The 13,967-nt window shown below is 39.0% G+C and overlaps 1 protein-coding gene across 2 annotated transcripts in view; it reads left to right on the top strand.

The window, feature by feature from the left end:
• The window catches only part of MAD1L1 (mitotic arrest deficient 1 like 1), a 366,743-nt gene that overhangs the window by 5,416 nt on the left and 347,360 nt on the right, over positions 1–13,967 (top strand). For both annotated transcript variants that reach the window (XM_068422520.1, XM_068422519.1), the window contains exons 5-9: positions 1,226–1,350; positions 1,986–2,067; positions 3,256–3,386; positions 4,642–4,756; positions 6,160–6,221. In XM_068422520.1, coding sequence (XP_068278621.1) covers positions 1,226–1,350; positions 1,986–2,067; positions 3,256–3,386; positions 4,642–4,756; positions 6,160–6,221 — 515 coding nt within the window. The remainder of the gene's footprint in view (positions 1–1,225; positions 1,351–1,985; positions 2,068–3,255; positions 3,387–4,641; positions 4,757–6,159; positions 6,222–13,967) is intronic.

Here is a 13,967-nt window from a genome sequence, read left to right as displayed (position 1 = left end):
AAGCAGGTCAGAAGATGTTGCTGTGTTAATTAACAATGAGAAGAGATTTCTTAGACAGGTTGATACGGAGAAGGAGAAAAAAAGTGTAAGTCACGTACAGCATCTAGGTTTAGAAGTCAGGTTACATGACACTGAGTAAAGAAAGGGGGAATGATGGAGGAGATAAGATGAGAAGGTGTTCAGGGAAGTAGGGGGAACTGTAGAGTGGATGAGACCAAAGTTACGTGTAAGGTATGTCTTCCCAAAGTGTCTTGAATGCCCATGTGTTCCACTGTAGAATGAATGCTTGGATAACAATTTCAGTTCTTTGGGATGAACAGATCATCATCTTAGCTTTTTCAGATATCATTATAGTTAAGTTCAGCTGGTTCATTGGTAACTTTTCTGTTTAATTTGGTTTCCTGCACCAGTTGTGATTAACAACCACTAAGTCCTCAAGCCTTCCTCCTGCCTAGATGTCACTGGAAATGTATCTATGTGATAAAGCAGATAAACAGCTTTAACATGCCAGTTATCAGTGATGAAAAACAGGGAGACAGTGATGGCACGTGAGAGAAGCTAAACCCACATATGAAATGTGTGCAGCAGTTCTGTTTCTGTGTTCTTTTATTTCCATATCCATCAGTATCAAGATGAGAACCCTACATGTCTCTCTGTCTAGAAAGCACACTACATATGTAATGTTTTGAGATTTTTCTATTTTTCTCTGTTAAAGGGAGCTGAGTAGTGGCTATTTGAAACAAACCTGTGAGTTTTTCTTTATAGTTAAGATATTTAGAACAAAATTTTAAAAACCACCGGCCTGTACTTTTAAGGAAAGCATAATACTTCTGGTATTTGGCTGAGGCAAACCCAGACATTTTCAATTTTGAAACCCAGGCAAAATATATTTGGAATGGCTGTGGGATAATTTTTTTACTTTAATATATATACTTGTGTTTTATCATCATCTAGCTTTGAAGCTTGATATTTTTCATGCCGGTTTGAGGTCACCCACTTAATAGGTGATCATTTGGGTGACAGATGAAAGCAACTAAATGATTTTCTCTCGCCTTTGTTTTTGAGGTGAGTTAGCAGGTCTGAAGGTTTGCAAGAGTGTGGGATTGCTTCTAGATTCAGTGTTTGTATTTTTTAGTTGGATATGATTTCTGTCTATCACCATCCATAATGTCCAGTTTGGAGACTCATAGCCTTACGTGTTTATTCTTTCTTTCCATTAATTCAGACAATCACTATATTAAAAGGGAAAATATCAGAGCTGCAATGGAATATAATGAATCAAGAGATGCAGATGACAAGCCAAGACTCTCAGAAGCAGGAGCTGATGGAACAGCTGGATGTTCAACATAAGTAAGCAGGGGATGAATGACTGTAGGGAGAAAAAGGCAAACAAAACTTCAATCTTCTGCAGCTGTCATCACTCAGAAAACCTTCAACAGTGCTCTTCAAAGGGAGTTCTTTGATCTGGATGTGCAGGTTATAACCGTTGTTTGAAACTAGCTTGGAGGTGCAATTTAATTGTACCTTGAGAAAAAAAATTACTTGAGCTTAAAATCTCAGCAATGTCTCATATTCATGGTAGAGAGTTAACAGAAGGCATGTGGGTGGGAAAGGCTAATCTGAACTTTATAGACTGAACAGAACAAAAATATCAAGCCTTAAATCATAGTTGAGGGGTAGTTGAAAGATATGAGTGTTTTTCCTTGCTTACTATGTTCAACTCTTCAATTTCAAAGGTGCTATTTATTTACTGTGTGTATATTTGTTGGTTTCAGAGTTAAGGTCGCTTGATTTTTGGATATTTCTTGAGATGCATATTTTTATTAAAATAGGTTGTTTTGTCTCTACATTAGAGGGAGATGGTATGAGTGTGAAACTGTGTGAGAGACAATCTTCTATAACAGTACCATATACCTTGTTAGTGGTGTTTGTCTTTGGTATGTGATTCCTGGGTGCTAAATGCCTCTTGTGTCTATATCTAATAGAAAATGGCAAGAGGCTAGTCAGCAAATCCAGACATTGCAAGCAAGCCAATCCATACTGGCAGAATATGAACAGAAGATTAAGGTACGAAACTTTGTGGCCTATATAAAGCTTTAGTTTTTAATTTATTCCATGGAAGAACAGAACAGTGTTTTTTAAAAAAATGACTATTGCAGAAATAAAAGGTTAGTTTGTCATATAAGAACCTGATCTGGTGGCCAGCAAGAACTGAGGTTGGCTAAATTCAATTGGATGGGCCAGGCTACCTACAATGAGCTGTAACATGACACTCTTCACCTTTGTTGTATCAATTGATTGGAAAAAAGAATCCACCCATGCTTTCCCTGTGGAAAGGTGATTTATATCCTTATGCACTGCTCTGGAGGAATGCTCTGTTTGATCTTGTGCCAGAGTAAGAATCTTTTTCAAATGATGGAGGGTGAACCTAGCAGCTGCAGATATTTTTCTGCTTCCCAGAAAATCCTTTCTCTGGAGTTGGGTTTAGCTCTTTGAGAAAGTGCAATTACTTGCAAAGCTTTCAAAACCACACTGTGGTTAAGTGTGTTAAATGTGAGTATAGAGATGCTTTATGTCCTTTCAAATTAACATGTAGGTTGGTGGGAGTGTATCTTTTTCACTTGTCTTATCTTCCTGGGGGTGGTGGAAGTGGAGAGTTACTTTGGTTTGAGCAGGTGCTGGTAGTGGCATTGCCTGTGGTTGCTGTAAAGCAAAACTCCACTGAAAGCCAGCCTTGCTGCCAGTTCTGCCATTGCAAGAATGGCATTTCCTCCATTGAAAGGAAAGGTTGGGAAACAGGACATCAGACTGCAATACAGCTCTAAATAACTCTTTTTTTCAGGAAAAAAAAAAAAAAGCAAATTTACCATAATGCTAAAATGCATTGTTGTGTTTCTTTTCATTCCTAATTCTTGGAGGCCTTCCAAGGGCCCCTCTCCACACTTCATTGGTGGAGGGATAAGGACAAGAAAATCACAGATTTGGTTTAGAAGAAGGTCCTTTTAATGTTTAGCAGAAATCTTTTTTTGTTATGAACGTAGGGTAAACAGGTGTAGAGAAGATGCCAGCCCAGGTGTTATAAGTGGAAGAGGAGTCATCCCTACTTTGAGCAATGGATTAGACCAGATGACTTACTGAGTTCCCTTCCAACTTCATTTGAGTCATTGATTTGAGTTTAAAAAGTACAACGGAGAAGTAGCTCTTATGAGTTCCAAGGTAATCATTGCTGTCCTCTTGTCATCCCATGTTTTCCAGGATCTGGAACAGAAGTTCTCCCAGCAGGAACATGATGCTCTAATTGTCAAGAACATGAAGGCAGAACTGGCCCGTTTCCCAAAAATGGAGCGGGAATTGCGCCAACTGAGGGAGGAAAATGCCTACTTCAGGTGAAAGAAGGGTTCGGTTGTTGAGCAGGTTATCTTGTGTTCTCCTGTACCTGCTACCATTGCACTATATGCACGTTCAAATCCCTCTATTGAGCTTCCATATGGGAGACTTTAGAAGGTAGTTTAAATATTTCATATAAATACTGTGTATGAATTGAGCAGTGTTGTGATGGTTACTAGATGAGAGGATCTGACAAGATCTCTGGGTAATCTTCCTGAACACAGCGAGAGCATATTGATCGTTCTGGATGGTGATACCTATTTGTTAGAACAGAACTCAATGTTTAAAGATAGCGATGAACTTTATACAGGTTTGGGAAAGAAATCCCTGTAGAGAGATGAGACAGCTGAACATTTCCATAATAAGTGTTTTTGCTTAGTTATTGTTACCACTATTCTAAAGGCCTGTTGTTCCAGCATAATGTTTGGAAGGTCTTTTGTTTAAATTTCTAAAGCAGTCTGATCTAGCCCTCAGTAGAATGGACTTTCTGGGTTTCTGAAGTGGCAATTGATTTGGAAAATGAAATTCCTATGTATGATGAAATAACTTGCCTTAAAGATTTTTTTTTTTTTAGAGTAAACTTAATTTCCATCTTTTGATGCACTTTGGAAAAAAAAAAGCGTAAATTACATGAGTGATCTTGCCAGCTTCTTATTCTAAAATTAAATTATTTCCCTTGGCTTTGTTCTTGTTAGTGTTTCATTATAATTTTAAATTGTTTATCTTGGAATCTTTTCTCATGCTTGTTTTTTGTGCACAGAAACATGATAACAACAGAGTAGAGGCCATATATTTTTTTTAAATGGTTTTATCTCACCCTTGCACACCTCTGTTAAAGTAAAAACAAGCAGTCTCAATGCTTGCTCAGTCATCACAGAGTACTCAAAAAACCTGAGTGGCTACGGCTTGCTGAGTTCCAACCCTGCATTCAGCCTGGCTGAAGACCAGAGCTGGGAGTCTTTTGCTCCCCTTCACGCTGTTTTGCCAATCAGTAAAGCAGATACAAAACTTCAGGTTGTTTGGACATAATTAGGATGGCACTTAGAGGAGAAAAAAATCAGTTCAATAAAGCTGCAGGTTTTTTTTTTTTGTAGCAGTGGCTTTGAAGTGAAGGTTATAGAAGTGAGTCAGTTGAATGTCATAATGTCTGTTCAATGTCATATGATTCCCTTGTAATTCCATGTGTATCTGGAAGTTTGTGAGAGTGAATTGAGTTGCATGGCTCTTTAATTGTTGTCTCTCTTTTCACCATAGGGAAATGAAAGAAAACAACGGATTGCTTAAAGAGGAGGTAGAAGGTCTCCAAAGAAAACTGGAACGCTATGAGAAAGTCCAAGCACAGCTAGTGACTGTTGAATTGGAAAATGAGGTGAGGAGCTGGGAACATTTGGTATATGAGCAGAACAGGGGTTTCCCTTGTTGCCTGTCCTGTCTTTTAGGCTCTTCATGTATTGTGTTAATTGAGATACGATACCTGTTTTAATTAATGTGTTCGAACCAGGCATTCCCAAACTTAAATGTCAGCATGAGGGGAGCTATGGCAGGAAGGTGAAAAAGGCAAAAGGATATCTCCTGGTCAGCTGGGTATTTTCTGTAGAGAACTATCTCATCATAATATCTTTTTTTGGCCTTGCTGTTTCTCTTTTACCTTTCTTCTGCTGGAAATGCTTTTTTTGGCGTTAAGCTCTGCCCAGACATGGTGTTGCCAAACAGGCATGTGGTAAGAGCCTTGATACACACTTGGATTACTGCCAATGCTAGCAGGGCCAGAATGTGGTGTCAGATGAATAAAATTGTCTTGCTTCCATCCCACCCTGTATCAAGCATAGAGTGAGTTGTCAAGAGATTAACCTCAATGTGTAAACTTGTTGATCTGCAGAACTATACTGGTGTCTGATCAGGTTTAGATAATACTATCTGGTATTGACTGAAAATAAAAAGCTACAGGAGGAACTGGAGGAGGAGAAATGGGCACTTCAGCTGGTACAGAACTGGTGTTGAAGATACAACTTTTCTTCTCTGTTGCCAAGAGTCTAGTCTGTCAAGATCTAGTACAGTGATGGTAGCTCATAGTGTTAGATAATCTGTAGTGCTGAAGTGTAACATGGGTTTTGTGTGTCGTAGAGCTGTGGTGAGAGGGAAAATGTTTGTGAGGGCTGGAGAATAGCAACCTGAAAGTGCGAGATAAAAAGATAATGAAATCTACAAGAGGACAAGGAAAGACACAGTTTGAATGGAGAATTTTGAGAAGACTGTGGAAAATGAGCTCTTAGAACATCTGCCTGTGTCTCTGTCCTGGTTTTGTGGGGAAAAAATTTACAGAATCACTTTGCTGTTACATTTTGTTTCAGTTTGTGGCCAGCTGTGGGATGGTGATCAAGGCCATTAGCAGTTAAATCCAGGGCAGCTGCCCCAGGCTGGCCCACAGGTGTATTCTATAACATTAACGTCAGGTTCACTATAAAAGGGAAAGCTTAGTGAGGATGGGTGGCGTTCTTTGCTCTGCTCTCTTCTCACCTCAATGGTTGCCATCCCTGGAGCGACTTGCCATCACTTTGTGGGCTAGGTATAATTTTGTGTCTTTTGTATTAGCATTGATATTGGTTTCCTTATTTTATTAATCTTTTCAATTTTACCCATGAGTCTCCCTCCTTTTCTCAATTCCCTTTCTTGGTCAGGGAAGGGGCATTGGGTGATAGAACAACTGGTTATTGTTTAGCCCTGGCTGTGGGCTAAACAAAGACAGTCTCTAACTCTTTTTTTGATCTCTAGAAACTTCTGGGAAAATTAAAAAGCTGGGAGAAACTGGACCAAAGCACTGGCTTGAATATCAGGTATGTGCTCACAGCTCTGGAGGGAGTGAAAAGGTTTAAACCACTATCCTCTCCTCTTAATCATCTGATCTCTGAAGTGTGGTGCTTTCTTGCTCTTTTTCATGTGGAAGCTCTTCCAGTACTTTTTATTATATATGAGAAGAACCATAAGTTACAAACTATTATGAAGAATTTTGGGAACTAACAAATATTTTTTGCCAAGTCAACTTGACCAATGTCTCTGAGACCGAGGTTCAATTTTGAGTCCTTTGAACATCTTGCATATAGCTACGTTCATGTTTAGTTAGAGATTCTGCTAGCTTAATAAGTGAACTTCTAAGAATTTTAGGATATGTCCAGAGAAGAGAATGTATGTTACTTGTGACAAATTGTTGTAAATATGATTTCTTTGAAATCTGGATATCAAAATAAACTGCCAGGTCATGTTGTTGTGACTTTTCTTCCCTAAAGCAGCTGAAGAACAGTTGCTAACTTAGTTATTTTGTCTAACAAGAGAAATGGAATAAACTGTTTCTTATAAAAGGGGGGAAAAAACCCCATGCCCACAGTGGTGTTTTGTAACACCAGGTAGTCTCTTTGTGTACTATTACTTAACAACTTGTTCTGACCTCTGGAGCACTGAACCAGGTATTTTAAGGTCTCTGGTATGTATGTGCTATAAAGAAGGGCTGGAAATGGTGCATCTGCTGATCACTTTCCTCCACTGCAGAAGGTTTTCTGTGTAGCTATGATGCTCTTGTGTGTCATATGTTTCAGCACTGTTTTGTTTTCTGTAAATGTTTAGATTGTTGTTATGCTAGAAGGAGAGGTGCTTCTTTGTAAATAACTGTCTTGGTATGAGCATTATAGTACAGATTGCCTTTCATATTGCATCAAGGCCTGAGCTGCAACATGAACCGCAGACCTAATTTTACCAGTTGTTTCTTTAGTCCATTCGTTACATGTGCCCAACAACAGAGCTATGTCTGCACACTGCTGGGATTGTTTGGCAGTAGGACTGTTTGGATTTGCATGTATGGTTTGAGCACATTACTACTTCATGTAAAAGATGCTTGTTCAACTTGAGAAAGCCCCCTTAATTTTCTTAGTGCGTTCTGTTTAATGAGGATAATGAATCTTTTTCTAGAGGATGCTAGTAGGTGGTAGCATGCTTGAGATTCTGTTCTGCATCTGCTGAGGATACATGCATTTAGATGAAGTTAGAATTGTGCAAATATCCTATGGCAAGGAATGGACAGAAATGGTATGAATCCTTTTCACAAAACCTGTTCTATCAGACAGTGGAGTAAAAGCTTTGTACTTACCTCAAGCTGTTAAAGGTTTAATGAGGTAATTTCACAGTGGGAGAGAAATGGAACCAAGTGATTCTGCCTGTTGAAGTCTAATAACTCCTTCATTTCAAATCAGAATATTCGCTGTAAAGTGTTAGCTTTTTGATTGGGCCATATTGTTTAGTGCTATTAGTGGCATCTTCTCATACAGAAGAGGGAATTGCTCTTGAGGAAAAATAATCTTTTGCATGCAATTGTAGCAAGTGGAACTGGATGATTTTGCCCTCCCTTTTTTTTGGTGGTGTGTTTTTTTTTTTCTCAGACTTCTTACAGCATGATTTATGTTAGTTTTCAGTCAGGGTTATGAAGATGATGAGAGATCATTGTCCTAGTTAAGTTCCTGGAGTACGCTGTTGGTGAAAGTTTGAGAAGAGTTAATTGCCCATCTTATAGTAGAAGAAAATAGGAACAAGTTGGATGGTTGTACCAAAGAGCCAGAGCAATGTGCTGTTTGCTAATAACTAGATAAGCAAGAAAAAAGGGAATGTATTAGAATTTCTCATCTTTTCTAATCACGTTCTTCATTGGTACAGAGAGTGGAAGGGGAAGTGCATCCAGTGTGTGGTGTTTTAGGAGAGGATGGTTTTTCATTTCCTCCAGCACTTCCAGAGGGCTTGTTCTGTGTCTGCTCTCAGTGGTTTCTGTTCACTGATTGCCTGGTCCCAGCAGGCTTTTTGTCAGATTGGCTTATGATCAGACCTACGAGTGTAGTTTTGAGTGTAATTTTATGTAATAATACTTGGAAAGGAGGTGCAGCTTTTAGGAGCGTAGTGGTAATTCTACTGTTCTAGTACTGGTCTCTTTTTGGTAACTGTGAAAGAGCTAAGTGTTTATAGTGCTTCACCTTTTGTGAGGAAAAGAAGTTCATTAACAGTTTACTCAAAGGCTAATCTTATGTTTGCTAGTTCTGGATTCCACTTGTAAGCTCCTGGGTTTTCCTCTTGCACCCATGAACTATGGAAACAAAGACAGCTTTAGCTGTAGAGTGTGTTAGTCTGTTTGCATTGCTGGTGTGCGGTATTCTTTCCAGAATTTGCACTTGGAATTATGCCAGCCTTATACAAATGTTACATAATATACTTTTAAGCTGCACAATACCCAGATAGCAAAATAATACACACCATAGTTATGTATGGTTCATGCATACACATTAGGGATCTACATAAATTAATTATGTATCTTTTTGATATCTTGATCTTCTTACTGCCTACTTTCCGGTATGGTTGGGTCTGTCTTTTATCTTGGATGTAATTTTGTGCAGTAGGTATTTTTTTTGTGTGTCATTGTTATGCTGCCAGGGATTTTCATACATTTGTCATGTGCTGCTGTGACTTGATATTCCTGCTGTAGGATTTGGTAAACTGTAAAAGGAAAAAACACTAAATTTTGAAATTGTTGCTTTGTGAGTAGAAAGTCTTATTTATTTTGGAGTTTACTCTCTTTGAGGAGGATATTCATGTCTGGCTATTGTAGGACTTTGTCATTAGGGAACAGTTGTGTTGAGAAAACAAGCTGCTTGTACTCTGTCTATCCAGGATGTGCTGATGTAGTTTTTATTTCTTCAAAACTGAGTATCTGTGTAATTGAGTTGTTCACCATCTTCACTGAAGAACCGTGTTAATCATGACAGACTTGGTTGTTTTTTCAGAGTTGGACTATTAGCTTAGAGATATTTTCCAGGTAGTTTCTTGACTGTCATTAAACAACATGTATTTTAACAGAAAAATATTTCTGGAAGGCTGTGTGTGAAGAGGACGGTGCTTTCTTTCGATGACAGCGTGCAAAACCACCCACGAGATGGCAATCTTTCTCCTGCTGCTGGAGGAAACTGGGTTTCTGCTCAGGTCTGGCAGGCTCAGCCTGTTGTAAAAACCATCAGCTGGGCATCTGAAGAAGGGTCAGCTAGTCTAAGGAAAATTGTTCATTGTTGCTGCCAAATCTTTTAAAATCTGTTTACTGCTACATGCATGCAATCACTGTCTCCTTGTCCAGTACTTAGGGAAGGAACTTGGTATGAAAAAGAGTTGTACTTATTTCTCTAATGACGTACAGAGCAGAGTGTTTTTCCAACCAACTCTGTAAGCTTCATATTTACACCCCACATTCTTCATTTTATCTTGTTTAACAGGAGTTGGTCAAAGACAGGTTCTTTTCTCCCCACCCCAAGCCATAGAATTGCATTCTTAAGAGCAGCGCTGTTACTGTTCTGACTTCCCCTTCTGCAGCATGTAGCAGATACCCAAAGGCAAAATGAGGGTTCTTGTTCTGTGAGCTTTTACTCTAAATAAGCCTTTTTGGCTGCTGCTTGTCTATGTTTGGCTGGTGTTGCCTTTGTCCTCTAATGAATTAGCCAGGTGATTGCTATCCAGAAACAGCTACACTGTGGAGTACTGAATGATGCAAAATGATGTGCATCAGGTATGTTTTAAAGATGAGGCAGTTACTAAGATACTGAAGATACTGATAGTCATTGATAGCAGCTGACAAGGGTTAATGCTGAATTTGTCTTTGTATTTATCCATAAGTGGCAGAAGATTGCAAGTTTTGCAAGGCTGAAGTTTTGCTGAAAAGCTATGCAGATTTGTAAAGGCTCACAGGTGGACCACCAGCAACAGCTTTGGAGGAGTTTTAGTCCAAGCATTTTTTTTTTTTTTTTGAGAGAATAAATAGTAATGTGTGATGTGGGGTTTGTTGGGTTTGGGTTTTTTCTTTGTTTATTTGTGGTGTTTTCTGTTTTTTGTTTTGGGGTTTTTAATTGGAAGTAGTGACTATATGAAATTTTTACAATTTCATCTGCTAGGCTCTCAAAGATCTCTGTATGCACAGCAGAATTATTTTTATATCAGTGATAGATTTCTTGATGTTAGAGTAATCAAGGTGATCAAATATATTAATAATGACATTTAAGTAGGTCTTTCCTTTTTGGGGCACCATTTTCTATTGCAAATAGTACTGTCAGCTCAGGCTCGATGTTTGTGTGTGGAAGATAAAGCAAAAGATTTTGTTCATGTTACTTTTCAGAATCATTTTGCTTTTTTCCGTGCCCATCACAGGGAAGCAATGGAGAGGTCAGCTGTCCTTTTCTGAAGGGCCATGGAATACAGTGTGGAAATTAAAGGTGAGGCTGATGTAGCAGAAAGAAAAGTAATGTGCGTGGACTCTTCTGTGTTGCTCAGAGGCTTCAGTCATGGTCTTGGACATTCTTGAGTTGCATCTAATTACGGTTATACTGGAAGGCAGGTCTCAGGCCCCTGATGCTTACGTGTAAGGCTGACCTGGAGGGACTCTTAGGTTTAATGAGGCATAGGTTTGGAGAGTACCTATCATCGTCCTTCAATTTGCAAGGGTAAATTTAGTTGGCTTCAGTGATGATATCGCATTAAGCTGCTGTAGCTGTTTCACACGCTTGCTGTCCAGGCCTGTAAAGAAAAGTGCAGATTTGACAGGAATTCAGGCCAATGCTTAAGAACCATTTTCACTTAGCAGAGCCTGCCAGCTGCAGACAGCAGACACTGATCTGCTGACCTGTCGCCTAGAGCTAAAGAAGTGAACCTGTTAATGCTGACCTGGTTTTCTTTCTGAAACATCTGTGGGCTGGCTGGCTGACAAATCTTGGGGACTAGCTTCCTGCAATGTCTGAGACCAATTAAGAAGAGGAGATAGTGTGAATGTGTATGCATTTCCTCTCTAAGAAAGGGTTTAATTAAGTGGCAAGCATCTCTATTTAGTACAGTGGTTAGCACAGTTGTAATTTGTAATTACACAGGTGCTACACTCAGTACGGGAAGTCCTATGCAGATTCTGCTTTTGGAGTTGGGGGGAAGGGAGGAGAGGGAGGGAAAAGGGAATCAGATTTCTTGATTCTGCATTTAGTGGTGGATTAGTGCTCCTTTTTTTTCAGTGAATAGAAGAGAAGGGGGAATATTGGTGTTCTCTACTTTCCTTTTTGAATCTTGATTAACTATGCTTAGCTACTCTGCTCTCTCTTCCATCCAAGGCATTGAATATCTTTGCAGTAGTGAATGAAGCTCATAATCTTCTCCTTTCTCACAAGGTAGTAATTTACCTTTCTCTGAATGTCCATTATGAATAAGTGGCTACTGGTTTAAAAAAAAAAAAAAAATCTGTTGACGGATCTACAAAGCAGTGCATGTTGAAATAATTTGAATTGCTCATATGCATTTCTGGATACTTAATTAACTTCAACTAATCAAGACAAGACTGGGGGTTACTGTTGCTGGTTCCAGTAATGCCGTAATTCTGGCGTGATCACTCCATAGTTGAGCAGATATTTTTATTGGAGTAGCCTATTGTAGCCCTCTGGTCTTTTGTCACCAAGCAAGAAACTGATCTGATTAAAAGTGTTTGATGCTGTCTGTAACTGTACTGCTGACCTGAACCCAAGTGCTAATTTCTGTGGTTTTTGGGGGAGGGTTGTCTGGGTTGGCTAATGGTGGACCCCTACTTTAGAGCTAAGTCCTTAATTGGAGAAGAAAATTAGAATTAACCTAATATAAGGATATTGAAACTTCATTTTGTACGTTTAAGTTTTATGTAAATAATTGTAATTTATGATCTGTGAATGTACTGAAAATTGCATGACTGCTGTTTACGAGATTCCCAATGTAAAACAATCTGTCTCATCGCAGTGGGAATTCCCAGGGCACTAAAAAGGGAGAAAAATGCTACATAGGGGGAAACACTAATTAAAAAAACCTCACAAACAAACAACAAAAACCAAAACAAAAAAAGAAGCTATGCTTATTAGAGAAACTTTTATAGTTATGAGATCTCTGCTTACCTTGTGGAAGGATTACCTGCTGTTCTCCTGTACAGACACAGTACTACATTTTACAGTTACTTTTAAGTGCTTAATTTTGTCATCAAAAAATTTGCCTTCCACTGAAGTTGAAGGTTTGATAAATGTCAAAGAATTCACTCTGTGAAGAGGGACAATGTATGCAGCTCGCTAATATTCTGCAAAATCCCTCAAAATAGGGCTTGCTGCTGGCCTCTGCACAGGAATGGATGTCGTGTGAATTTCTCTTGCGTATTTCTATCAGGAGATGTTAGTCTCAATTCAGAGCAGTTCTTCTATTCGTGTCATGTGAGGCTTCTGACTCAAGTGTATGAATGAAAATGTTCTGTTCCTACCTGGCACTTTGTGGTTCTGTGAGCACTGCAGCTGAAAGAGGTGGTCCTGCATAGCAAAAAGTAATCTAGCATGGAAAACAGCTTTCAGCCAGATCCTCTCCCTCATCAGGTTTACTGTGTGGGTGCATAAATACTTGTGCTGTTCCAAAGCAGGGCGGAGGAAGTGGCAATGAGCAGCCAGGGTTGGAAGGGATGATGAGGATAATCGTTGTGTTTATTTAGAAATAAAGACTACATGCACAGTATTTTTAGGACTTAGTATGTGTAAAAGATGAAAGCGCCGCTTTAGAAGCGTTTAAAATCTTGAGGGAGAAGTGCCTGAGCAGTTCCAAAGAGGATCTTTGTCTTTAGAAAGTGAGGTAGAAGTTTCAAGAGAAAACTAATTGTGGTTGTCTTACAATAATTGTATGTGTACTGAAGCCACCATTCTTTACATAGATAAGTCTTGGAGGAAGCTGTCGCCTATTGAATGTGACATGCAGCATATGCTGGAGTATTGCTCTAGGCTCCTCTGTTCTTCATTATCCTGTTATTTTATCTTAAATTGTACATTATTATTCACTTTCTGCAGTGCCTTAGGTTTTAACTTTCCTTGGCAGAATACTTCTGCGTGGTGGGGAGAAAATGCTCCTTTGTCATCTCAGAATCGGAAGCTGCAGTTTTCAGAGTAGTCAGAATACGGTTTTGGGAGACTTCAGCCCATGTTTGGCTGTTGGAAGGGAGTAATGTATTTAGATGGGATGTTTTGAAGCCTGATGTCAAATCTGTGCTTTAGCCAGTTTAGTCTTCTCCCATTCTTATGGTGTTGCTCCACTTAATTTTAATATGGCAACCATCTGCCTCTTTTCATAGATTTCTTAGAATATTGTAGGTCTGTTCCTGCCAGTACTTCACTGAAATGCTGGGCAAAGCTTCCTGCCGTATTTTCCTATCCGATACTAATTTTCTACAAAAATGCTGTACTTATCTCTGATGTTCAAAAATATTAGTGTTCTTTCTCCTTTGCCATTAATGCTTTTATTTCCATTTGAAAATATCAGAGTAATAAGTCTTGAGGCTAAAGGAAAGATAGAAACAGTGTGAAACATCATAGATGAGCACCTGACATCTAGGCAGACTGAGGCTGTAATGTATAATCAGACAATCAGAGTAAGAAGTAAGCAAGCTCACATCAAAAATATGTCTGTCCTTGCTTTGCATTTCAAAGCTCTGGGAACAGTTAAAGAAGCTGCCTTGCCAGGATCACAGATCTAGCAGTCTG

This window comes from Nyctibius grandis, chromosome Z, assembly GCF_013368605.1.
Source record: "Nyctibius grandis isolate bNycGra1 chromosome Z, bNycGra1.pri, whole genome shotgun sequence".
In the NCBI taxonomy this organism is placed as follows: domain Eukaryota; kingdom Metazoa; phylum Chordata; class Aves; order Nyctibiiformes; family Nyctibiidae; genus Nyctibius; species Nyctibius grandis.
Note: the sequence above shows the minus strand (reverse complement) of the source record. Positions and strands in the feature narration are given on the sequence as shown.